This window comes from Curcuma longa, chromosome 15 (genome assembly GCF_044706935.1).
Source record: "Curcuma longa cultivar G26 ecotype Majalengka, Jawa Barat chromosome 15, ITB_CL_G26_1.1, whole genome shotgun sequence".
In the NCBI taxonomy this organism is placed as follows: Eukaryota; Viridiplantae; Streptophyta; class Magnoliopsida; order Zingiberales; family Zingiberaceae; genus Curcuma; species Curcuma longa.
Window position 1 is genome coordinate 4588934 of NC_133875.1, and position 26761 is coordinate 4615694.

At 35.7% G+C, this 26761-nt stretch overlaps 4 protein-coding genes across 4 annotated transcripts; 1 reads left to right on the forward strand and 3 right to left on the reverse strand.

The window, feature by feature from the left end:
* Positions 1-179: 179 nt before the first annotated feature.
* On the reverse strand, positions 180-6677 carry LOC141845786 (uncharacterized). The gene is made up of 10 exons (XM_074733795.1): positions 6625-6677; positions 6449-6541; positions 6127-6350; positions 4659-4849; positions 4427-4532; positions 3996-4288; positions 2793-3101; positions 2041-2122; positions 549-1964; positions 180-328 (listed from the first exon to the last, which is right to left on the reverse strand). Exons 1-10 carry the CDS (start codon positions 6675-6677, stop codon positions 180-182), a joined length of 2916 nt encoding a protein of 971 aa, XP_074589896.1.
* A 2106-nt stretch (positions 6678-8783) lies between these two features.
* Positions 8784-14476, forward strand: LOC141846231 (uncharacterized). Its single transcript, XM_074734232.1, has 9 exons — positions 8784-9004; positions 10159-10223; positions 11113-11161; positions 11973-12067; positions 12360-12445; positions 12542-12601; positions 12689-12770; positions 13938-14051; positions 14127-14476. The coding sequence occupies exons 1-9, from the start codon at positions 8818-8820 to the stop codon at positions 14295-14297; spliced, it is 909 nt and encodes a 302-aa protein (XP_074590333.1). The 5' UTR covers positions 8784-8817; the 3' UTR covers positions 14298-14476.
* Positions 14477-15265: 789 nt separating this feature from the next.
* LOC141846669 (brassinosteroid-responsive RING protein 1-like) lies at positions 15266-16558 on the reverse strand. Its single transcript, XM_074734709.1, has one exon. It carries the CDS (start codon positions 15999-16001, stop codon positions 15534-15536), a length of 468 nt encoding a protein of 155 aa, XP_074590810.1. The 5' UTR covers positions 16002-16558; the 3' UTR covers positions 15266-15533.
* Positions 16559-22309: 5751 nt separating this feature from the next.
* Positions 22310-22937, reverse strand: LOC141846670 (brassinosteroid-responsive RING protein 1-like). The gene has a single exon (XM_074734710.1). It carries the CDS (start codon positions 22888-22890, stop codon positions 22411-22413), a length of 480 nt encoding a protein of 159 aa, XP_074590811.1. The 5' UTR covers positions 22891-22937; the 3' UTR covers positions 22310-22410.
* Between the last annotated feature and the right edge of the window lie 3824 nt (positions 22938-26761).

The following is a 26761-nucleotide window of genomic DNA, read 5'->3' on the forward strand; positions in this document are numbered from 1 at the left end:
GGTGGATCATCCAGAATATACAAAAAAAAACACCAAAAAAAAAAAAGGGTTAAACTATATACACTTGGAATGTATCAAAAAATTCTCTTATCTTAATTGCTACTGATTGAGACTTTGGCTAGAGAAAAGGTGAAAAAGAAGCAGCAGCAACTAATGAAGATTAGCTCATTGTTTTATCATCATCTGTATCGAAATTCTGGACCGTACACACTTGGAATGTGACCAGCAGCTGCAGGGCAAGGATGCTTTAGATTAGCTCTCATCTCCATCTCCACCAGCCTTTGAAATGCCTCTGGATGATTGCCTCCACCTCCAGCCACAGCACTTGCTTTAGGTGATAAGAGGTGAAAATTCAAAATCAGAAAGACAAGGTATAAACTGTCACAACAGTCAGAAGGCAGACAAAATAACTAGCCATCAAAACCAATAAAGTTCATGTTGCTTATACGCCATGAGTTCTAGATATAGGCGACCAACAGAAAGGCTTTGCGTAATATCAATAAATAAATGAAACTTCAGATGAACACAATGATGGCAGCAGAATTTACCTGGAATTCCAATTCCAGAACTACCACCGTTTGGCTGCTGTAGCTGTAATGGAATGTCGTCCACATTGTTTGCCTTTGGTAGATACCCTTGCCAACAAATTATCTGATACGGTAATTGTATGCCTCTTGCAAAACCTGGAAGAGGCAGTTGGTGCTGAAAGTTTCTAGGAATTGACATTTGCTGCAACATCATGTCATAGGAAGTGGGACCAATGCCTGGGATGCTGGCATGATAGGAAGCATTATGAGGAACAATATTCTCAAAAAACTTTTGAGGGGCATTTAAATTTTTTTGAGAGACAATGTGCTTTATTTGCTGATTCCCGTTTGTGAGATGTTGCAACAATGGATGTAGGGTTCTAGTGTAATTGATGGTATGAGATGCTTCCGTTCCCCGGAAATGATGGTTAAGAGCACAAGCACGGCGCCGTATGTCTCCCTTTGGAATACCAGTAAGCAATTTATCTTTGAGATGTTCCTCATTTATTTTGGAAACTAGCTCCTTATTTTTACTTGTATCAACAAAGGGCGAATGATCTGAGATCACAGGTTCCAAAATGTCACTCTCAATAATCAAACTATCCTCATCTGGCAAGTGAAATGCCACATTTGTTTCTTCAAAACCAGCCTTGCTAAGAGGTGCAATGTCAATTTGACGAACAAACTTCTCCAGTCTACAATTGCCGGACCTAGAACAGCAACTAGCATCTGATTTTGGAAAAAACAATCCAACCGATGATGGGAAGGCGTCAATGTTGGTTTCATCATCTATCACTGCTCTTCTTGTTGAAACTGGAGCTTGAGCAAATTGAAGCTCGTTCATAAAAGTGGTTCCAAATATTGCTTCAAGGATCATGGACTTCTCAGAGCTGAATATTGTCTCACTAGTGTTTTTATCAGGAATTGCTAGATAAGAAAGAGAACTTTTATCAGTTAAAGACCATTTATCCAAGAATTCAACATCTACACCAGTTCCAAATGTCATCTCCTTCTCTTTCTTGGCCTCCTTTCGTAATAGAGAAAGAAGATGTTGTGATGCTTCATCATCAATATCAGATTTTTGATGTTTCATGTTTTCGTCTGTGACTATCCCAGGTCTGTGCACAGCATGCTGCAGATTGGACCTGCCTTCTAAGTCAGCTAAGATGGACTGCTCAAGCTCCTCACATGTAAGTACAACATGATTTTGATCTGGCTTATCAATTTGATGAAATTGTTCAGAGACTTCAACCTTCAAAGCAGTTGTAGGAGATGCATCAAATTGCTGTCTAGCATCGTTATTAGTGATACTGCCTGATTCCACATGATTAAATAATTTGTCATGAGAAAATATTGAAGTTGAAGAGCCAACTTTGCCCTTATTAGTGATTAAAGAAAGCAAATTCTTCGATGAGAAATCTTCAGAAAGCTTGTTTTCTGTGTACAAATAAACAAAGTCATGGTAACATGTAAGTAAACCAAAAAACTTCGGCAAATTCTTTTCCAGGTTTACCTTCAACAGACCAACTAGAAAATTTGGAAGATTCAGAAAGTGAAGGCACCCATGATTCTTCATCCATGTTAAAACCCTGATTCTGGAAATTAGAAAAGCAATTTGGTCACTAAAGCTCCTTGGTATTTTAAACTATTGAAAAAGGTACATAGAATTTTACAGCAGAATGGGTGAAAAGAAAACTTTCCCCTCAAGAAATAGAAATGTCCTATGATTTTCAAACCGTCCATGTATTTAGGCTGAAGACAGTTTTTAAGGATATTGTTCTCAAAAAATAAGTTATATGGTCATTTTTAAGGTTTTTCCTAACAGGTTCTCCCTATATCCTATTCAAATTTGCCAGGTTGGCATTGTAATTCCTTATGTTATTACATGATTTCGTTTTCATTATTATTGTGCATTATCTTTCATAAGACTCAACCTAATAACAAAGCCTCTTCTCCAACCTTCCCTGTGTTTTCAGTCTTATCAACATTGATCAATCCTCACATATAGGTTCCACGTGTCAACATTGTCTTGCCCTCTCAGTTGATTTCATTAAGCATTATCCATAAGCAAGAGAAAAGACAAAAGATCCACTGCACATTAGGGATAGTATTAAAAATGTAAATAGAGTGAACTTTTTTCTCATAGCTGAGGCTTTTCATATGTGATAGCCAATCAAACATGATGAAGTGTATGTTTAAAACTATAACAGGGAAGAGGAGAGTTCAGAGAATAGAAATTGAACTAGTTTACATGCAGATACTTACTGCAGCAGAAGTGGCTGAGCTGCTATAAGTGTGTAGAGAACCACCAAGCAACCTTTCCAATATGGAAACAGAATTGTCAACAAATAAATCTGTACCCTCAAACTCAATTTTTTCCTTGTCAGAAACATTATTCTTTATGACTTCTCCCCGAACCTTATTGACATTCTCAAGGGAAGAGGTTTTGGAAGAGAAGTTTTCAACATTTTTTTTCATGCTATCATCAAAGAAGACGTATAATGAATGAAACTTTTCCTGATCATCATGTATGCTATCTAGATGCTCACTGTTAACAGTATCAGCAATAGTGGCCTGAAATAGTACAAAAAACATTTAAAAAAGATAAGCATGGCAATCAATGAAAGCAAATGAAATTTTAGCTTTAATCTGATCGAGTGAATGTACACTTAGTTGTTGAGCTTTTGAATAAAACGTATAATTTTGTTCCACATAATTTAGCTCAAGCGTGAGTTTGCGTTGGAAAACATCTTTAAAAGTTTAGTAATTTACTGTTTGAAGACGAAAATAATTATTGCAAGAACTTTATAAAAGGATCAAGTCGATTAATTAACAAGGAAAGTGCTGACGCATTATGAATTTCATTAAATTTAAGGTGAGTTATGTCCATTTAATATCAAGCATTCACGTTATATCCTTTTTACCATTATTTCCTTGAGGTGAACTCACAAACAGCACACTTGAGCTATGTTGACTAAAATAGTCTATTGATTTACATGGTTTCAGATAAATTGAAATATTAAAAAAAAACTATAGAGGAAACTGGAATAAAAAAATTTGGAAGCCAAGTTGAGAACAAGTTGAAACAATAAAACTAAAACAAAAATAAGCCCTCATATTTTTTTTCGCCAATCACTATTCTGACTACCCATTTTCTTTATCATTACCCAGAAAATTGCTATCTCACATAAGCCATTATGCATTTTAGGAGACCTTTATCTTCTTTCTCTGTAGAGCTCACAAGATGGATATAAGAACTAAAATGAAATAAACCCTCATATATCTTTTCCACTAATCACTATTCTGACTACTCATTTTTTAGCATTACAACAAAAATATCTCACATAAACCATTATACATTTTAGAAGACCCTTATCTTCTTTCTCTGTAGACTTCGTAAGATGGATATTAACTCAGGAGCAGACAGATCATGCCAAAGTAATGAAAAGAAGTTTGTATTATCAATACCTCTGATGCAAAGGAAACAGATTGAGCAGGGAGGATTTTGTCCACTGATGTACTGGCAAAGTCAGGTGGTACAAGTGGTTGAGGAGGGCGCATAGAAACTCTAGAAGATTCAATCTGAGACTTTGAAGGCCCTTCTTCTTCATCAGCTTTGCCAATTATGTTCTTCTCATCAGCAGAACTATCAAGTAATGCAACAGCACCAGCATCAAGATTTTGTCTGTGGTTATCAGGAATCTGTTTTTGCTTCTCTTGCAGTGCTTTCTGTTGTTCCTTTCTTATAAGCTCAAAGGATTCTGGTTCGGCATAAAAATTCAGAATACCGAACCAAGAAAAGGAGAAAAAAGAAATAAAAAATAAGACTACTGCACTGAATCCTAAATAAAGCTAGTAATGTCAAGATGAACCACTTATTCACAAGTATAGCAGCACACCTCTTTTCCTCCTTTCTTCTGTTCTGTCCTCATTTGAATAACCATTTGTTCCAAAAGTTTCATCATTACATAAATCTTTACTGTCCTTTGGTTGAAAACTTAATGCCTGAAGAAAAAGCCAGAATTTAACAAAACACTCTCAAAACATATTATAATATTGACAGTAATAACACAATAAGATCTTTGTGGCGTTAGAGAAATATAGGTGTGCTCGCATTCAACTATTTGTCACCTGATAAGGTCGTCGGGGCTGATAGGATTCAGGAGTCTTATTGAGTTGAAATTGGTTGGCTGCTCTAGATTTTGCCATTATAGGTTCTTCAGAACCTGAAGGTCTCTGATACGTACCAGTTCGCAGTAGTCCATCATGCTCAGCATGTTGAGCATAACGTCTAGATTTTGTTCCAACACGTTTACCATTATCTGCAATTCAAAATAAATGGAGATCTCTGTCAGAATATAGTGTGACTAACAAAAGACATGCATCAAGATAGTCAATGGTACTAAGTAAAATCTATACTAATAGGTCAGAATCTCCAAAAGCAAAACCTATCTATGTTCATGTCGTTAAAATGAGTAAAAAGGAAGGGAGGAGAGGGAAGAAACAACATACCCTTCAGTTTCACAATGCTAAGTGAGACTTCTTAAGCATGCTTAATTATCAAGGTTTCTCACTTAATAACCTAGGCACTTTGGGTTGAATTGAATTCCTTTATGGGCTTTAACCATGAGAGCATAAACATACATTAATATACTGGTACTGTAAATAACCCAGATAATCACCCGTTGACATGATTTACCACGCCTTAAACATGAAAAACCTCAACTTCCAGCCTTTTTTGGATCTATAAATTTAGCCAAATTCGGTACTAGCATTAAATCTAGACCTAGTGGACATATTGCAAATTTTTTAAACATCCAAGATGGAAGCATGAATTCTTTTGGTGCAACAGCTTCTATTCCCAGCTGTAAAGATGGTGGAAGAAATGGCATCAGAGACAAAAACCTCAGCTTCATCTAGCCTTGCAATATTTGGAGTAGAATTAAAATCTACACATCTAGGATGCTGAGTTTTGTTAAAAAAATCTCAAGGGCATAACTCAAGATTAGCAAAATCTTTGTATATCTTGTGATACTGCAAACAATACGGCGACATGTAGAATTTTGGAATGCAATATTTATGTTCAACACATCAAGGAAAGCAAGAAGTAGTATCCACTGATAGCAGGACAACCAAATGGATTATAGCTTCATTAGCATTGGTACATCTCTAGGTGAAATAAAAGCAAGCATATGTATTCAATGATAGCAGGAAAGACAAATCAATTATCTTTCCATTGAGCTTCATTGCATTACAACATCTCTAGATGAACAAAGCAACCAACTCTTCCTTCTTTATTTCATTTTATAGGAACCCTAGAGCTCCTTGCTCCACTATTATCCATATCCTTCCAACTAATTCAGGCTTCTTTTTCCCCCTTTTTAATCTTATACAGGAGATACACTCGACTATTAGTGTAAGAAAATATTTTCTAAGTCTAGAAATTTTAGCTTGTGAAAAAAATAATGGTGGTGGAGAGGACTAAGGTATGGTAGCGTTCATAATGAGGAAAGGACAATTAATTGTTTCAATAAGACAAACAAAAAACACTACAAGTAAATTGAGAATTAGCAATTTTTTGTAGCTTTAAACAACAAACCTTGAATACTTGCTTCCCAGTTTGATTGGAAATCTCCATCTCTGATGTTTAATTCAGATGACCGTGCATCCCACCTCCCAGAGTTTCCACGACAAAAACTAACTGTGCTGTTTGGCCTAGTCTGTGGCAGTGACGTATAATCACTGTTCTTTGCACTATGAAAGATTGAAACTCCAGAACCTCTTTGCCTCTCATTTAGAGCAATAAATGTTTCATCCAATTCACTGTTTTAACAAAACGCAGAGTTACAGTTAAACAAAATCATTCATGAGACAAGTTAAATTTAAATAAAGACTTGATGTGGTTTTCCACAATGCAGTACCTCAAGACAGAAGAGTCAAATCCAATGGGAAATTTGCTGCAGAGGTTGCTAAAAAATAAAAGTTCGTCTCTTGTATAGGATACTTGAGTGTTCCTAAGACACAATAAAAGAAGGCAAAGCATAAGTGGCAAGCTAACAACACATATATGTAGCCACAAGCAAACCAAGGTGCTAACCTTTGAGATTCAGAACCTCTCTCAAGTAACGGATCCTCATTCTCCGAACTCATTCCAGGAATTGCAATGAAGAAAGAAGCGTATCAACTAAAAAAGAATCAGTACTTATCCTTCACCTAGATTAAAATCTGCGACAAAAACAGCTCAAATCGGTTGCAAGAAGCCAGCAACGCCAACTCAAAGACCGAAACGGTCTGTCAGACTGCTAAGCAAAAGATTTCTGCCCTGTCGAAACTAGAAAAAAAAAAAAAGAATCATCCTCAGATAGAATAGAAGGCTTTTACTCACCTAAAGATCAACAGAAAACCGAAATACATCAACAGGAAAATTAACGCAAAGACAAAAGAAGTACTTGTGAGCCAATATAAGCTGAAGAATCTATGGATTCCGATGACAAATGAAATGCCAAAAGGGTTAACATAAATCAGATAAGAACTTAAAAATCCTTGTCGGGCTTGAAGATTTAGTAACCTACAATGGGATCGGAGATCTAGGAGAGACGTCGACGACGATCGGTGGGAAGGGTTCAAGCCAAGAAGACCACCGAATTCGAGGCAGAGAGGAAGAGAGAGGTTTTTGAACCGTCGTCTCTGCTATATAAAAGAGAGGGAAGAGGATCAGAAAAAAAAAACGTCACCCAAAATTATACCTTGCGGGCCCGGGTTGCGCTGATTCCCATTCAGTTGCGCCGATTTGCTGGATTATGCGGAGTAGGCAACTGCGCTTCCAACGACCCATAAGCACGTATTACTTGATTGGTCACTTGTATGACGTCCAATGACGTCATGATGTCAACAAAATATGGTTTGTGCCGGTGTTAATTTTCTCTTTAGAAAATATTTATTGAATAAAAAGATAAATTGATTATGAATTAAGATTATGTATAAATGTATATGTCAATAAAGAAAAAACGATATAATTCTTTATAATATTTTCCGGTAGATTGAACTTTATTTTGATAAAAGATATCAATAGCTTCTCTAATTAATATAATTGCATATGGATAATATTATTTTTATATTTTTTTATTTTATACAATACAAAGGATAGGTATATAATATTTTTAAATTAGAGATGATAAAAGTTATCTCATTTTCAAAAAAAAACTAAATAGAGCTTCGTATCCTAAAAACACTTTTAACAATTTTGATAAAAACTATTTCAATTAGAGCAACTTAAAATAAAATTGTTCTAACATTAAACATCAATTTTTAATCAAAGGGTTCCTAGTAAAATTATTTTTAATTCAGATATTTAATTTTTCAAATCAATTAATATATTAGATAAATTAATCATGTTAGATAATCTAAGATAAATGTTATATGTTGTGATAGTAAAACTTTAATCAAATATGTTCTTTTCGGTAAAGTATAAAATTCATCACCTCAGCAGCCTCACACGATTGGGGCTATGACCATCTATGAGAAGATAAATCAAGAAACTGTAATTGGCTGAGATTCAAATCATTGCCCTCTTCTGTAACTCTGCTCCGTCGTAACCAACTCAACTATGCCCCGGAAACTAATCAAATCTATTTCGATTATAGTAGAGTTGAAAAAATGATCCAAATTATAATAATTTTAATCAAAATTATTTAATTTGTAACATTTTTATTAAAATTGCTTTACTAGTATTTAACTAGTTGATTAAGTTAGATTAATTTTAATTAAAATTAAAGTAATTTTAATTAATATTCAAAACACATGTTGATCCATTTTAAACTACTTTAATTATAATTATTTAGTAATTTTAAATATATTAAAATCATGATGGCTTAAACTATTAAAATAAATATATTTTCATAAAATAAGACATCGTTAACGTTAATGATAATAAAAATAAAAGGTCCTTTTGATTTTTTTTTTCATAAAATAAAAAATGTAAATAAAGTAGTCGAAAGATAATCAGAGCCACGTTAGCCCGACTGGTGGAAAAATGGAATTGTTCTTGATCCTATCCGAGCTAAAATTAAGTCTGTACCTTACACTTCGGTAATAAGACGTTCATTATACAGACTTCAATCCTGGCCGTCCGTTTAGTACAAAAGACGCGAAGGTGGACTTATTGGAGAAGAATATCCCTTTGGACAGGATCCCGAACCGGATTTATTTTTATGAGTATCTTTTGTAGAAGCGTTCGTATCAAGGTCTATAGCCGTCGCTTCTCTTTTTCTCTCTCTCTCTGAAGCCGGCGATGGTGGGGGCGGAGGAGGCGGCTCAGTTGGATCGGCTCGAGATCCAGGTGGACAACGGCGGCGGAGGGGCGTGGGAGTACCTCTGCCTCGTCCGCAAGCTCAAAGCCCGGCGATCGGACAAGGTCCTAAAGCACGGACTCGCCATTTTGAACGATCCTAAGGCCCGATCCAAGCTCGGAGGAGAAGGTATGTCAAGTTAATTGATCTTTATATATATATGTGTCTGTATAATTCTTGTAGATCGCTTCCAATCTTCTATGGGTCGAAGGGTAGTCTGATGAGACACCTGCATCCGGCTGTTTGAAGCCTTAATACGCGTTCCCCTTTGGCCATATGAGAATTGTCTTTGTGGACAACAGTACCATCGGAGAAGTAGTAAGATATTCGATTAAGAGAATCAAAATTTCACTGGGCCATGCAAAATGCATTTCTCGGGTTCGTGTTAGTAGATCCAATCGGTCTGGACGAATTCATAGAAAAACTGACGTGGTAAAAGGTTTCCTGTCGAAAATTTTGATCCTATCAAATCAAATATCTGTTGCTATCAATTTCATTCGGAACTATAATAGCTGTGCTTTTTGGTGGTACTGATGTGTCTGTTTAAGTGTAATTTACCTCTGACCAGACAGCTTAAGCATTTGTATAGACTGTAAATTCCTTTTCTGTTGGTTGGCCAATAAAAGAAAGAGCTGAGGTACAAAGCCTACTGGGATTCACGGTTATGCCAAAATTATTTCATAGATTATTTTAATGGAACTACTAACTTATTTTTCAATTGCATTTGACATGTTTGTTATACATTTTTCTATAATTGCATTTGACTGTAAATTCCTTTTCTGTTGGTTGGCCAATAAAAGAAAGAGCTGAGGGACAAAACCTACTGAGATTCACGGTTATGCCAAAATGATTTCATAGATTATTTTAATGGAACTACTAACTTATATTTCAATTGCATTTGACATGTTTGTTATACATTTTCTATAACAAGCATCCTGGAAAATATTAGTTTCTAGCAAGATCGAATGCATATGTTAATTCCAAGCATCAGGTAGAGACTATGACTTGACATAACTTCCAGTTGCCACCCACCTGCGGAAATGATTTGGGCCAATCAGTAATTGTTATATATGCGATATCACTACTTTGCTAGATTTCTTTTTCTAATTTCTATAGGAATTATTGCTAAGAGAAGTGACACGCTTTGAAGGTCAAATTCCTTCTCAACTATTAAGCATTGTACTTTAACTGTGGTCGCCATACAAACATCTGTAAATTGACATATGCTGAAAAGTCTACCTGAGTAATGGAAGACAAGAAATTTACAGTCTCTTTTGATGCAGAATGGACTCTTTATGAGCAGGTAGCCTTTGCTGCTTTTGATTGCCAGCAACACCATGTTGCAAAGGTACATTTCGCTCTCAACCTGTATATTTAATTAATTATATTTTACTTCCTTGAAGTTAATTTTACTCACTTTGAGTAATGGTTATGCGACTTAGTTTTCCATCGACACATGATTTTGTACACACACACATCCTCTATCGTAACTTATATATTTATTTTAATTAACACATAACTGATGTTTTTTGCTTCACACAAATAGCTTCTATCTTAACCTATAAATCTGAACAATAGTTCCTTGATGTATTTATCAGTAACACATGATTTTGTACACACACATATCTTCTCATGCGTGCGCACCCACACACATCTTCTATCTTGGCCTATATATTTATTTGATTTTACTCCCTTGAAGTTTATTTTACTCACTCTCTACCCTAGTTCCTGTTGTATCTTGCAGCAACACATGAATTTCTATGTCATGTACTGCAAACTTTTATTATGTTTGTACTCTCACCTCTATAGATACCTTTTAATATGATTAGCTTGGAAATTGCTGTATTTTTTTATTGACCACTTGACCCATTTATTCACTTGGTATATGAATGTTTATATAGCTGTTATTATTATGTGTGTGAGAAAAAATTGTGTTCAATATCTTAAGTTTTCACAAAAATTTAGCATTAAGTGGGAAAAACTAGTGACAACTTTTAAAATAACTAAGCAAATGTTTGACGGCCTGCAAGAAGTATTTTATCTTTGTTCTATTCAAAGTATTTCCTGTTATTGCAATATATTTTTAGACAATCTATGGAAATTGAGAAACATTTAATGGTTATTAGGACATCAATTCTAAGTGATTGTCTGGAGTAAAAAAAAACATGTTTTCGATTATTTTCTCCTTAAATTTTCAACATTTTATAGTTTACACGGTATCTTCTTTTTTCTTGCAGGATTGTATAGCAGTTCTCTCTAAGGAATTCCCTGGAAGCCTAAGAGTTGGTGAGCTTTTCCATTTTGTCTTTGTTTTTCATAAATATTAATATATATCATCCTAAACAGTTCATCATCTTCTAAAATAAATAAGCAACTAAATTATTTGTTTTGGAGTCAGCAAGGTCAACAAAACTTTGTTAAATTGCTAAACCTATTGCAAATGTTTGGGTTGTCAGACTCAATTGATCCCCTAGGATATCTAAAAGACCCAGCACAGCATCTCACGAAGGTTCAAATATATGTGTCTAATAGGCTATGCTAAGTCAACCTTCTGTGCAACACTGAGGCATGACCCAAGCTGCAGATAACACTGGTCGAGCATCCTTTTGGACCACCTGTTGTCTTAACTCTTTAAGTCAGGATTTAGGTCTTTCTTTAGTTCTTTTTATTTTCTTATCATTAGTTTGTTGATTGACATTAGAGTTACCATTTTTTAAGTATAGACACTTAGATACTTCAACCTTCACCTCTACCCTGCCTTTGGCACTTCCAATTGAATGTCGTTCTTTTGCTCTTGTGAATGGCTTGTTGCAAAATGTTAGCACTTGAGCAGATTCATAGACACAACAACAACAACCAAGTCTTATTCCACTAGGTGGAAAGAATATCTAATATTAGATAAACAAGACATAGAGGAAGGAAAATGTTTTGTGATTTATCATCAATATTTAGTGTATTGTGATTTCTTGAACCTGCAAAATGTTACTATGAAGTTACATTTAAGGTTTACTATGCAAATGCTTGTTGATTTTGTTCAAAGATTGATACTAGTTATTTTAGGACTTTATTAGTTACATATTTTTGCAAAAATTTTCAGGAAGACTAGAGGGGATGCTGCTTGAGGCCAAAGGTGCTTTGGCCGAAGCAGAAAAAGCATATGCACGCCTTCTAGAAGACAACCCACTTGATCAGGTGCTTTCTTATATCTCAATCTCTGAATAATCTCTCTTGTTTAATTCTGAGTTTTGAATGAAAAATACTTGGTTGTAGGTCTGAATGTTAAATTCTCATTAGGTTGAGTTTGCTGACATATGCTTGGTCAGTGTTAGATGACATAACACTATCAATTTGTGATGCTAAATGCAGCTCTGTGATTTGACAAAGTATATTGGTTTTCTTGATATTTGTTTGCTCTTTAGATGTTATGGCTTTTTTATGAATTTCTTGAACAACGAATTGTAAGTCTTATACCTACAATGTGCAGATAATCTACAAGAGAATGGTTGCTATTGCAAAAGCACAAGGAGATATGAAACTTGCTGTTGATCTTCTCAACAAGTACTTAGACATGTGGGAACTTATCCATTAGTATTGAAATTTTCTTTGTTACATTGTATTGCAATCTTTTGTTACTAACACATTGTGAATTGTTTGACATTATATCAGATTTATGGCAGATCATGATGCTTGGAGAGAACTGGCTGAGATCTATGTGTCTCTACAAATGTGGGGCATCTTGATTGTCTTTTTTGTAATACCATTAAGCATAATTTACTGCTTATTTATGCTTTTCTAACTTTCCTTCCCAATTAGGTATAAGCAAGCAGCCTTTTGTTATGAGGAGCTGATACTGTCTCAACCAACTGTTTCTCCGTATCATCTAGCTTATGCAGAGGCAAGTACCCTTCAACGATCTTGGCAATTCATTCATGTCCTTAATTGCTATTCTTCCATGTACAGATGGTTTATAATGCATTTAACATTCTTAATTTATATGCTTCTCCCTTAGAAGAGCAGTAGTAGGTATGGTCTTGTTGAAAAATTTGACACCTTAAACTTAGTTTTTTGTTTATTTGGAAACTACTATTTTTTAAGCATTTTGGACCTAACACGTTAATAGATTTTATTTCTCATTTCAACTAGTTGCTATACTTGATAGCAGCAGAGGTATAGTTCTAGACATAGTAGGTGATCCAATTGAAAATGACAACCTTTGATGGAGAAACCACAATTGAATTGTGCTGCATATGATGTTGACTAGATCATCAATTACAACTTGAGCCTTTGCAAGATGTCCAAGCCTTATATGAGTGAGACTGTCAATGCAAACAGAATTGCAGGCTAATGACAAGTAAGAACTATTATTAACTTGAGTTGGACCAACGGTTGGATCTATCAAGTAGTTAATGTATTCTCTTTATTTGGTGGGATATAAAAATTACTTATCTTTGTTATCGTCCCTAATCATCTCATTGATATCAGCTTCCTAGATTCTGTATAAGCTATCTGCCAAATTTTCTTTTTCAATGTTAAACAGACAATTTTGAGGCTTAACCATCATGAGAGGCATATGATCACAGGTGGAAGCTTGAAAATTTCAGTTTAGTGAAATCTGACAAACAACGACAAAGAAAAACTAGACAGATTATTCAAAATATACTTGAAAGGTTGATTTAAAGAATGTCTAATCCCAAGTGCTAGACTTTTGTTCTGTTGAGGTCCAAGAAGTCCATTTCTTGATGATTATTAGAACCATGAGGTCTCTCATTTTCCATGGGAAATGTTCTTGCGTGGTTTAAAATTTGGACGAGGAATCCAAGTTTCCTGCCGGTTTTATGCATACCCACTTTATCAAGTAGACGTAGTGGCAATTTCTGTTTTCTCTCTAATTCTAGACCAAATAAAATTGCAAATTTCTCACTCAAGCAAGCAGGTCAGATAAAAAATAATTTGGTATTAATTTTGTCCTCCCATAATTTATTTTCCTTTTCTCGGTTGACAATGAATTAGAAGAGCATGCAAGTTCTCTTCAAGTGATCTCCTCACTGTCTTGATTCAACAGGTACTTTACACCATGGGGAGCCTGGAAAATCTCCAGACAGCCAAGAAGTACTACGCATCTGCGATCACCCTAAGTGGAGGAAAGAACATTAGAGCTCTTTATGGAATATGCTTGGTAAGACATCCTTGATAACTCGTCACTTTCCCACGATAATCGTACTCGCTGACATTTCATGTCAAATTCCTCCAGTGTAACGCGGCCATCAGTCAGCTAACAAAAGGCAGGAACAAGGAAGAGAAAGAGAGCTCCAATCTGCCATATCTGGCCGCAGAAGCTTTGCGGCTTGACTACAAGAACAGGGCTCCCAAGAAGCTGCCTCTTCTTAACAGCATGCTTAAGAACATGAAACTGAGTCCTTGATCCGAAATCTGCAGAAAGGTTATTCAATATTTACTCGAAGATATTTTTATTTAGATCTGTTCTTTTGGGGGCTAGGGTTGGCTTGATCTGCAGGTTGCATTTGCTGAATTATTATTGTTTCAGACGAGAGAGACACTATTTCCCCAGATCAAAATAAAATAAAAGAATTGGTAGTGTAACAGCATCGGAAAATCTGCTCTTGTTTCCAAGTAGCCTCAATCATGTGCGACACATTAGATATGATGGGTTATCTCGCAATTCATACATTCATAGAATCCATCATATCATATTCCTCACATAGGTCCATATCTACAAAAGGTTGCCCCCATGGACTAGCTCAAATGGAAGGTTGCTTCCATGGATTGACATAAATGGTTTTTGCAGGGGTGTTGCTATCAATAGACTCATCCTCTACGGGTGCTAATGTTGTTGGATGAAGTCCTCCATATGAGACTGTCTTCAAAGAACTGTCGGTGACAGTGTCACCTTTGCTACCAATATCTAGAAAAGGTTAGATAAACTGTTGTTTCTACTTTTAATACTTGTGACCTTAGTTCAAACTCGAATCCGACTTGGATCATCGAAATGCTTGCGTCGAGATCTCAGGAGGTCGATTTCGTAAGTTTGAACTTGTCGAGTCACATTCTTTTGAAACCAACCTCCAATCGATCGCTCACCCACTCGAGCCATTTTCTCACTTGGCCATTAAGATCATCGCATGATACATTCATACGTTGGATCGTATCATCTCCAAACCATGAATATTAACTCTTTCCTTTCCATCTCTATCCCACCATCTCATTGATAGTTAATAAAATGATTTTAAAATTTTCAAATAATAGAAAATAATTTTTTTATTATTTATTTCTTTGTTTCTGTTCCCCTCTTAAAAAAATCCCTTTTATGAATGATTAAAAATATATATATTTTTTCTATAAACTTTGATAAACCATTTGCACAGATTCATAAACCCTAAAAATTTGTACCCAGATTTATCAAACTAACTATGATTTCCCTAATAAAAATGCACAAAAATGACGTCATCATTTTCAAAACCTAAAGAAGAAACAGAAGGAACAGAGCAGAAGGATTCCGTGATTCGATCCACAATCTCATACCAGGCGCCTCCCTCGATCTCCAATTGTTCTTGGATCATCATTCTTCATAAACAAGTTCCGGAACTTCAATCCATCTCCATCAGTGTGCTCCAAGGCAGAGCAGATATGAACAAGTTTCCTAGGGCGAAGGCAACCCTTGCGGCAGCGGGACGGAGCACGGGAAGTCTTCGTCAGCGGCGGCGGAGGGCGGTTGTGATGGGAAAAGCGGGGCGCGGCAGAGGGGGCAGGTGCACTGCCCGTGCTCGAGCCACCGGTCGACGCAGTGGCGGTGGAAGATGTGACGGCAGTCGCTCATTCGCCGGACCTTGTCCGCAGGCTCGAACTCGGACAGGCACACGGCGCAGCAGCAGATGTCACCGCCCGCCAGGTGCTCGAAGCGGGTCGCGGGGGAGAGCTCCTGGATGAGCTCGGCCGGCACCGGGGGCAGGAGCAAGCAGCGATCCGCCTCCTGGTGGAGGTCGCCGTCAGGGTCCGAGAGGCCAAGGCAACTGGAGACCCAGTTGAGGAACCGCCGCAGGTGAGCCAATAGGAACAGAAGGTGGAGGAGCAGCTTGGGGAGCTCGGAGTAGCAGACGGGGAAGCCCATGGTAGAAGTGCGCGATAAATGTTCGATGAAATGCCTGAGAGAATTATTGAGAATTCTACCTGTAACTCGCCAACTGGAACTGTTCGAGGAAATGGCTGAGATAGTTATAAGAAGAGAAGCAGCAAGTGTTCGAGGAAATGCCTGAGAGAATCATAAGAAGGGAAGCTTGCAATTGTTTAAACAAATGCTTGAGAGAGAATTCATAGGAATGGGAGCTGCAATTGCTTGGGGAAATTCCAGATAGAATTTATGAGAAGGGAAGCTGCAATTGCTTGAGAAAATGACTGAGAAAATTCGTACGAAGAAAAGCTACAATTGCCTGCTAGAATTCCTAAGAGCAAAAGCTGCAATTGTTTGAGGAAATGCCTGAGAGAATTATAATTTATAAGAAGTTGGGCTGTAACTGGTAATTGTTTGAGGAAATGCCCGAGAGAATCTCACAGCTAATAAGGATTTCGTGGTCACTTTTGCTTTGGCCTTTTGCTCTCTGTGGTCGTGGCTGTGTCTGGAGAAGAGGTGGTGGAGTTGGGCATAATTTTATACATGGATGTGGATGGAGGTCTAGTCAATTCCATCCCCATCCCTCTGTGAAGAAAGACCAGAAGAATGGCATGTGATGGATCCTGTGGAGGTAAGCATGATTTAATGCTGGGCAATTGACTCATCAGCTGAAAAGTTGTTTGGTAGTGCAACAGATTGTTCTGAGCTGCCATCATTGCCTTCAGATTTCCACAGGTCAATTAATCAAGTTCTCAGTAAAAAAAAAGCATTAGAAAATCTTTACAAAGTAACAGACTTGTTAGTTGCTTTCATATTTTTCTAGGTTTCAATTTTGTTAAATGCTCTCATCGGATCACATCCAAATGCATCCACCAATCTGTCTCTTTTGGCTTCATCCTTGGACGAATTGGCACCTCAACAGCCAACCATCCTGAGTCAACATCCAGCTCCATGCACTGTATTCAAGGGGATCCTTTACCTCTCGAGGTTCAAGTTCTTCCTTGTTACTCAAACTCAGTTTTAATATTGTCAAAATGTTCTCATTAGATTCATAGCTGAATTGCATGTCATGTTGTTTGCATCGATCAAGCTAACTGAACACCTCTCCAAGCCACTCTACATTTAATGTTGCCATCATGGCACAAGGCAACCCTCTCTTAAATGCTTACTAGATCAACAGGCACTCAAAGGTTCAAGTTCTTCGTCGTTACTTCACCGACCAATCTCTGTGAGTTAAAAAAGCAAATTTTTTTTCTTCTTCTTATTTACGTCTTTTGTTTACCTTCAACTGCACATCAAGATGACAATGAGATAGGGACACATACTCCTCTTGTCTGCTGAATGCATTTAATCCTGCCACAAAGCACACACACACACACACACACACACACCATGTGTTAGTAACATCACCTTATCTCTTGGTGTCCACCAACACAACCAAGATGTAGATGCCTTGACAGGGAAAAGATGGAGAAGGGTTTTGGAATTTGATTGCATTTAAAGATATGGAGACAAGATTTGTTCTCTCAGATTACTCCCCTTCACTTGCCACAATATCTTCCATGAGATCTCCTCTGCAACCTCATATCAAAACACCATCATTGTTTCTCCTCCTCAATGAATTATGAGCTCTGTGAATATTGTCTCTTTCTTGCTAGGATAAGATTCCTCAGTGAAGGTTCTCTAGGAGTTATTTGATTGGGGTGGTGCCTATTTGATTCCGACCAAACTCAATCAACTTGAAATCATCAGTTTAGTTTGGTTTAGTAAAGATTAGTTTGATTGTTTTGAACTATCATGAAATCAAGCTAATTTAGTTAATTGTTTCAACATTTGAACTAGATAATGCATAGTTGTAGTTAAGATTGTTGAACAAACAATATTATCATCACTGGTGTGGATTTAGATAGATTAAATGCAAGACTATGACCCATTTGTTGTGTTGTGACCTTTCAATTTTATCTAGAGGATGAAGTGATAGAGCATTTAATAAATTATGATATCGATATGATTAATCCAACAAAAATGTGTCAACATTGTGTGCCTAAAATTGTTCCATCTGGTGCCACATGCTTGGCATCAACCTTTTTCTTAGGGGAAAAGAAAAATCTCTCCACCTTTTAATGATCTACTTTAACTTTGAGGGGAATCTCACATATATAGCAATACACATTCCTAATCATAGTCCTTGTGTTATCAAAGCTTGAGGCAATATGGCAGGTCTTCATGTGCCTCAATTCACCAAAAAAAAAAAAAAAGTACAACCGTAATTTTTTTATTCAGATTCTTCTTAGCAACAAGACATGTACCTCCCACTTGTCTTAGCATTGAGAGTATTCGATTAAAATCGAATCGATTAAATTGAAATTGAATTAATTAATTTTTTTTTGAATAAATTGAACTAATTGATGTTTAGCATTAAAATTGAATAAATTGAATCGATCTAAAATTGATTAATTTGATAATCGATAAAATTAATTGAATTATTAGTGGTGGTAAGAGGTGAAATATTTTTTTAAAAAATAATTAGGTTGTTCAAAATTCACAAGTATGAATGCACGTTTGAATAATTAATGATGTTGAAGCATCACGTTAGAAATTATCTCACTTTTTAAATTTATTTGGTGAGTAAATACAAGATTGGATCATCAATCTCAGAATTAGTCGGCATAAATTGTGTAATATAAAAATATAGAATTGTTTTCCTTCCTTTCTTAGTAAAGTAGGTGGAAGAGATTAGAAAGTGAGAAGAGAAGTTCAAATTTGAGGATTGTTAAAACATTTTGATAATATCAAAAGGTCCTTCATCCGAATGCATTAACATTGTAGGTCGAATTGAATTCGCTTTTGAATCTTAATGCATTAACATTTTAGGTGCCATTCTACGATTGTTAAGTTGGTAAATCTCTCAGTCTTCTTATGAAATTTCATATCAATCGTAATGTTGCGACAACAATGATATAATAAAATGCTAGATCACCCATTTGTGTAAATTTTCCGACATAGCTGAGTTAGTTACGACGCAGCAGACTTGTAGAAAAAGATTAAGATCAATCTTGCCAACTCATATTAGTTGTTCGGTGTATAAAACTCCCGTTAATATAAGATTTGGAAGCGGAATTCATTGTTTCTCTATTTTATAAATTTTATATATATATATATATATATATATATATATAATTTTATTAAGTAATTTTTAAAATAAAATTTTGAATTACGTATGAATAAAGAGTAAATAAAAGTCCAAGTCGTGCCGAAATGCATGCATCTATGTCAACCTCACTCTTCATGGCCTGTCGGAATTGTGTGGGCCATGTCTCATTAATTGCCCCTCGTGACCACGGCGGTGGTGGTGGCCGCCGCCGTGCGGTGGCGGTGGAAATGGGCCGAGCATGGGAGACACAAGAGCCTGAGAGTCAACTTAAAATATTTTTTATCTGATTAATTATTTCAGTGCCACGAAGTGGGAACATTGACACGCTTCCTTTGTCTCTCAATCTTGTCTCCACCATAGAGGTAAAGTACAAATATAATAATTATTATTATCATCTTAATTTTAGAAATAAAAATACATATTTGATTATTTCCATGTTTAAGATGAATAGCCCATTTGGGCCTTTGTTGGGCTCTATTATTTGAGGCATATATAGCCAATTTCTTAATATCCATCTTTTCTGCAAAAGGAGTAAATTTAGAAGTTGCAATTGGCTACGAGAAGGGTGTTATTCAGCTTTGCCGAGATTGGTATTACTGCCAAAACAACACCTCAATCAATAGGTATATGTTGCTAAGAGGACTCGAGCCCGAAACATCAAGTAATACATGTCTCCATGCTTACCATCTAGGATAAGTCACTTCATCTTTGATTAGATGAGTTTTAATTATATAATATTGTGGTTGGATGACTAATTATATTTATGTAATAGTAAATCATTGCATTAAATTTGTTAACTACAAAGGAAGAAGGAGATGGCAAGTTTGACTTTATGATCAATCTTCTAGAGCATAAAACGCATTAATATTGTCCTATACACCACATGAAGTTTCTAGAATTTTCTAGAGTGGCAAGTTAAGAATTCCAAATGTACTAGACAAAAAAGTCTATAAGAGATTAAATTTTAAAAAAATCTAATTTGACTTTTGGTTTGACTTAGTGTGAAGGTTGAGGACAAGGTTTTACTCTAATAACATTGTCTTTTCACATATGAAACCGAGTGCTTAAGAAATGTATGCAATCCCATTGAAGAGATGGATAAAATAGGATCGATTGATTGGTGGACTCCAACTCGACCAAGTGTTTCTTGATACCACTTAAAGGTCGATCGCGAAGATCGCTTGACATCTTCATGAGGTTCCTTGTATGCCCGAATAAAATCAATTAGAGTTCGCATTCGAATTCTCAAAGCCTTCTTGTCTCTCCCACTTGATCTGCAAAATGTTACTCGAACCAACCTCCAATCTCGAATAACCGAGGGCACTCAGTCGACCATCCACCCCCTTCATACAACACAAACACCACATGGAATACATGAAACTAGAGTTCTCTCTAGAAAGTTTTTGTATTCTTAACAAAGAAGGATGATGTCTAGCAAAGATTTGAATTAATTTGATAAACAAAGACTTCATCCAGAAGCAGCCAACAAATATAGATAGACACATATAGAATTTCTTTAATCACAAGATGAGTTTTATATATAGATTCCTTGTTGGAATTAAATGCAACATTTCAAGTTTGTTGTTTACTCTTTTGTTCTTTACCACTTTAACATGGTTGTGTTGGTTTTTGCTTGCTAATGTGGAAAGCATGGAGAAGGATAATGTTAATTAGTAAAAAATAATTCAATTAATTTGACTATTAAGGATCATATAATCTCATACAGAGTTGAATAAAGTTATGCAGTAGATTCAAAACAATTATATCAACTATAACTTTACAAGAATGATGATGGTATCAGTAAGTGTAATCTGTGCAAGACAATAAGGGTCTGATTATAATTCATTTCTTTAAAAGTTATTATCAAAGTTTCTACTGATTTCAAGTCACTTTCTTGCTTAAAATGCATTTAAGAATATAATTCTTTTTTTTCTGAGCAAGAATATATTTCTCTAAAGAACAATGCTTAATGCATTACAATGATGTGGTTTGTCCAAGCAAGTTTCCATGTCACATTCCATTTCCATCCTTTCCAATGTTTCAAGGTGTGTGTGAGCTTAATCAACTCTGACATGGATTGATGGAGGGATCCCTAATCACCATCAGGAAGAACTAGAGAGTTCTCTCTTGTTGGCAAGTGGAATGGACAAGTCCACACCATGCACACCCGCAAGAAAAGGGAACTGATCAACTCTCAAATTACCAGAGAAAACCTAGGGACAGGTCCACTGCTCTTCATAAATGCAACCCTGTACCAGTCACTCCAATTTCTCAAGCTTGGGACCCATCACTGGTGTGATCAATGTGAGAAAGGTACTACTCATTTTGACATAGTACCTTGATCTAGTCACCTCTGCAGTCCCTTTTCTTCTTCTTCTTCTTTCTTCTTCTTCTTCATCATATTCATGTTTTAGGTACAAGTGTTCATCAAGTTTCACCACTTGTTTAATCTCTCTAAACAATGATTCTGTCAACAAACAGGTTCAATAAATGAATAACTGAGAGAATGGTGTTGGGTTTCTGATGAAGAGTGATTTAAAGTTGCCTTAAAGAATCTACCAAGAGTTGCATCATCTGACAGACAATTTTCCTAGAGTTTACTTGGCTTTAAAGCATTCCATACCAGTCTACCTACCATGCTTCAGAACATGACAAGAAACTTTGGGATCTATCTAACCCTGATACTGAAACAGCTGATTAAGATCCACCACCAATAGGCAAGTTAGAATGAGAAACAATTATTTCTGGTAGATTTTTCATCTTGCACTCATGAAGAAGATGAACAAAGTCCGACCAAATGATTTCTGCCCTTGCCATCAGAAGCCAAAGGTAGGTTGTTCACTTCCCAGAGTATCTATACACGCATTTGTTCAAACAAACATCATTGATTGGGTTTTGATATGGAAATATAGGCAAATATATCTGAAGAAGCAGAAAGTAGTTGCAAGCTCAAGCTAATTAAGTTCTTTCCTTGTTTTCTGAAGGCAAAGATTGGAATTTTAGAGGATTCATAGAGTGAGTGAGCAAGCATTGGATCAATGATGTAGCTTTCGATAATTTTTCACTTGTGATCATTCGCAATGTCGATGAGAAGCGTGTAGTTTCATGGCCAAGTGATTTGCTAGTTGATTTGTGACCAAATCTAACATTAAGGTTCTTGATGCACTGAATCGCCAGGTATTCATTGATAAAGAGGAAAATCAAAGGAGGAAGACGACAATTTTTTGTATTACAAGCAGAGAACAGTTAGAAACCCTAGCCAATTGAGCGAGATCTAGGGCTAACCTCCTCCGGCAGATGCTGGTGGCTTCTGGGCTGCCCGGAGAGGAGGAGGGCGCGGCAGAGGGGGCATGTGACCTGGCCGACGTCGACCCACTTGTCGATGCAAGCCTTGTGGAAGACGTGTGCGCAGTTCCCGAGCTGGCGGACCTCGTGGCGAGGCTCGAGGGCGGCGAGGCAGACGGCGCAGAGCGGGGCGGCGTCGGATCGGAGGGTGGAGAAACGGACGACGGGGAGGCGGGACTTGACGGCATCTGGCAGAATGGAGGAATCGGACAGGTAGGTAGGGTAGCCGAAGGGGTAGAAGTTGTCGGCGGCGGCGGCGGAGGAGGAGGAAGCGAGGCCCAGGAAGAAGAGCGCGGCGGAGACGGCGAGCTTTAGGCGTTCGAGCAGGTGGAGGACGATCGCGACGGGGCGGGGGAGAATCACCGTGTAGCAGACAGTGGGGAAGCCCATCGCCGGAGCAGCAGTCGGCGACGCGATGGCGGTGGTCGAGGCGGTGGTGGTGGTGGTAGTTCGGAGTTGCGTGACGATAATAAATAGAGCGCAGTGCTAAGTGGGACCGCACCGGTCCGGTCCGTCTGACGAAATTTGATTGGTTCGATTAAACCGGACCATAACTAGAATTATAAAATTCACCCTTAAAATAAACTTAAACCGCAGGCTCTTCTATAAATAAATTAATCATTTACCAACGTCAAATTAAAATAAAATAATATAACATTTATTAATAAATAAAAAAATATGAAATTCATGATTTAATGCAACTTGGTTGCTTCGACTACAAAATGAAGTATCCAATTCAGATTTTGTTTAGGGGTTTTTTTATATATATTCGTCTATCAAATAAATTTGAAATACATTTTATGATTCTTTTATTTATTTTTCTAAATCTATTTGTTTAGAGTTTAATTAATGTGATTAGCAGGATAATTAATGGGAGTTCCAATTCACCTTCCTAGAGTCTAATTCTAACACGCGGTTTGACGTGAAGGTTAACATCGTAATTAGCCTCCATCGCCTGACGTCATCTCCCACCGACCCTGCACAAGCGTTCACATGTGGGTATTATTATTAATATTATTAGGAGAAAATTATAAAATGCCCACTGACTTTTTGAACGTTTTCAAAATAGTGTCAAATTTTTAATATTTATCAAAACACCCTCCTACCTTTGAGCCTTTAGATCTTGTTGAAATTTCAATTTGGGTTATTGATTCGGTCTCTTGTTGTTTGTCCCTCCTCGATCGATTGCAACGACGACTCATTTTCTCATATAGTGATAGTCCTAAGTAGTTATGTATTTACCACAATTCTACTATATCTTTTCATCTAATTGTGATTTTCTTCAACTTTAATGATAGTCGTACTCTTGATCGTTGAATACTAATCCCTCCACCATTTTGATGATAAGGCGGATCAACTATTAGGCGGGCGACATGCACTACCGTCTTCTCGTAGCATTAGAAGCGAGCACAACTTGCCTTTGATAGTAGAAATATAGCATTGGTCACTTCTTATATTGTTAACAATGATAGAAAAAATGTATATTGATTCAAATTATTATTTTCATTTTTAGTTCTACTTGAGGGGCCATTTTGAAATTTAAAAAAATATAGCTAGAATTTATGGGATATACTTCAAAATTTATTTTATTAGAAGGATACTTTATTTTATTAAAATGCTCTTAAAAGGCGCTTTAAATAAATTATTAAACATTTGGGGGCATGTTAAAGATCACCTTAGTAAATTTTATTTTCCCCTTAATCTCAAGCATTTTTTAAAACACTTTTATAAATCTAAAATAAACTTATTAATATTACACTCTTATTATTAATATTACTAATTCATTTGAATGAAAAATGGCGCGGAGGACATGCCACGTGTGCCGATCGATCATCAAAATAAATTAAAAAAATATAAATGTATCTTAATATGTGCTTTAATTATAAGATTTGAATTTTCATTATTTAAAAAATTCATCGTACTCTTTTTATAAAAGAAAATTAAAAAAATTCTCGTAGCCCCTAGGCAAAATAGATAGAATTTAATTAATAGACTTGTTGTGTCCATTGCAATAGCAAGATGCATGGCACGATACGGCATCACTTTTGATGGAGATTGTGACATTTCGTTTTGTTTATCATAAAAATAAATGTAAATAAATTCTTAATTAATTAATTAATTAATTAATGACTTGAAATGTGATATGATATCTACGAGGCTCACTCAGTAACTACTCTAAATTAATCACTGATTGCATGAAACACGTTGAAAAGAATGTTGTTTTTCTTTAGTAAAATCTATTATATATATATATATATATATATATATATATATATATATATATATATATATATATATATATATATATCAATTTATAACAATTATAAAAATATAAATGAAAAGGATATTTAGATAGAATAAAATAAATAACAAATGAGAAGTAAAGTCCAAGGATGAAACACTACATTCTTTCTCATATAAAAATATATTAACTATTTCCCCTTGTAATGCCACCAACCTAATCATTATTAATTAATTATTTAATTAATAATAATTATTTCCCATGACGACACCTAATTAACTATATAATATTCACTGCAACCGTGTTTAGACGGAATGTTTGTCTCTTAACCCAAGAGTCAAAATTAATAGCTTTAAGGTCTAATTAATCGATCAATTTTGTCATGTTTAACATGTCCTTTCGGACGATCAATGACTCAATCTTATATATTTAGATTGGAACATCAATATTCTTTTGGACAACCGAGCATCTAGATTGATCGATTCAACTAATTAAAACTTAAAAATTGATAGTCAAAAGTAGCTTTGATTTAAGATAAATGATTAACAATCAACTAAAGTAACTAATAAACTCAAGTCAATGCTAAATGAATATAATTGACACGGCTAAAAGAACAAATCTACCGATCGACTTAATATTTAATAATTATCGCACCGTGTATGTTATCGATGATTAACTACTAGGTGACAATAAGATTACTTGCCCTAAAAGTGCAAGTTAGCTCAAGGAAACTAGTCATAGAAAAATTCCAAGTTAAGACTTGGACAAAGGTTTGCTTGCCGCGGTTAAGTAGTAGATGTCATACCTAATCTTCATAATTTGCGATATCTTAACACTCTAATAGACCACGAATCTCTTCGCGGTGCGGCTAGTTTGTCCTTCGTCTACGGTTGCAACAAAATTATATATAGCGAACAAACTCGATGTTCTACGAGATAAAAAATCTAAATTATTCATAGAAAAGTTACCATCAACATCATGAATTCCAGCTAATCTCTTCGTGAATCACACTTGTGGTTGTGACTGTTGGCTCTCTTCGTGGGCCTCAGCAGGTCGTTTGGGCTTTGGTTGCAGTAAATGGGCCTCCTTGCGCTTGGCCCACAAGAGAGAGTAGAGCCCAAGAATCACCAAAATTGAGCCCAACACACTGCCAATTTGCTTACACCGTCTTCTCGTAGCATTAGAAGCGAGCACAACTTGCCTTTGATAGTAGAAATATAGCATTGGTCACTTCTTATATTGTTAACAATGATAGAAAAAAATGTATATTGATTCAAATTATTATTTTCATTTTTAGTTCTACTTGAGGGATCATTTTGAAATTTAAAAAAATATAGCTAGAATTTATGGGATATACTTCAAAATTTATTTTATTAGAAGGATACTTTATTTTATTAAAATGCTCTAAAAAGGCGCTTTAAATAAATTATTAAACATTTGGGGGCATGTTAAAAAACGCCTTAGTAAATTTTATTTTCTCCTTAATCTCAAGCATTTTTAAAAACACTTTTATAAATCTAAAATAAACTTATTAATATTACACTCTTATTATTAATATTACTAATTCATTTGAATGAAAAATGGCGCGGAGGACATGCCACGTGTGACAATCGATCATCAAAATAAATTTAAAAAATATAAATGTATCTTAATATGTGCTTTAATTATAATATTTGAATTTTCATTATTTAAAAAATTCATCGTACTCAAAATATACTCAAAATAGATAGAATTTAATTAATAGACTTGTTGTGTCCATTGCAATAGCAAGATGCATGGCACGATACGGCATCACTTTTGATGGAGATTGTGACATTTCGTTTTGTTTATCATAAAAAAATGTAAATAAATTCTTAATTAATTAATTAATTAATGACTTGAAATATGATATGATATCTACGAGGCTCACTCAGTAACTACTCTAAATTAATCACTGATTATATCAATTTATAACAATTATAAAAATATAAATGAAAAGGATATTTAGATAAAATAAAATAAATAACAAATGAGAAGTAA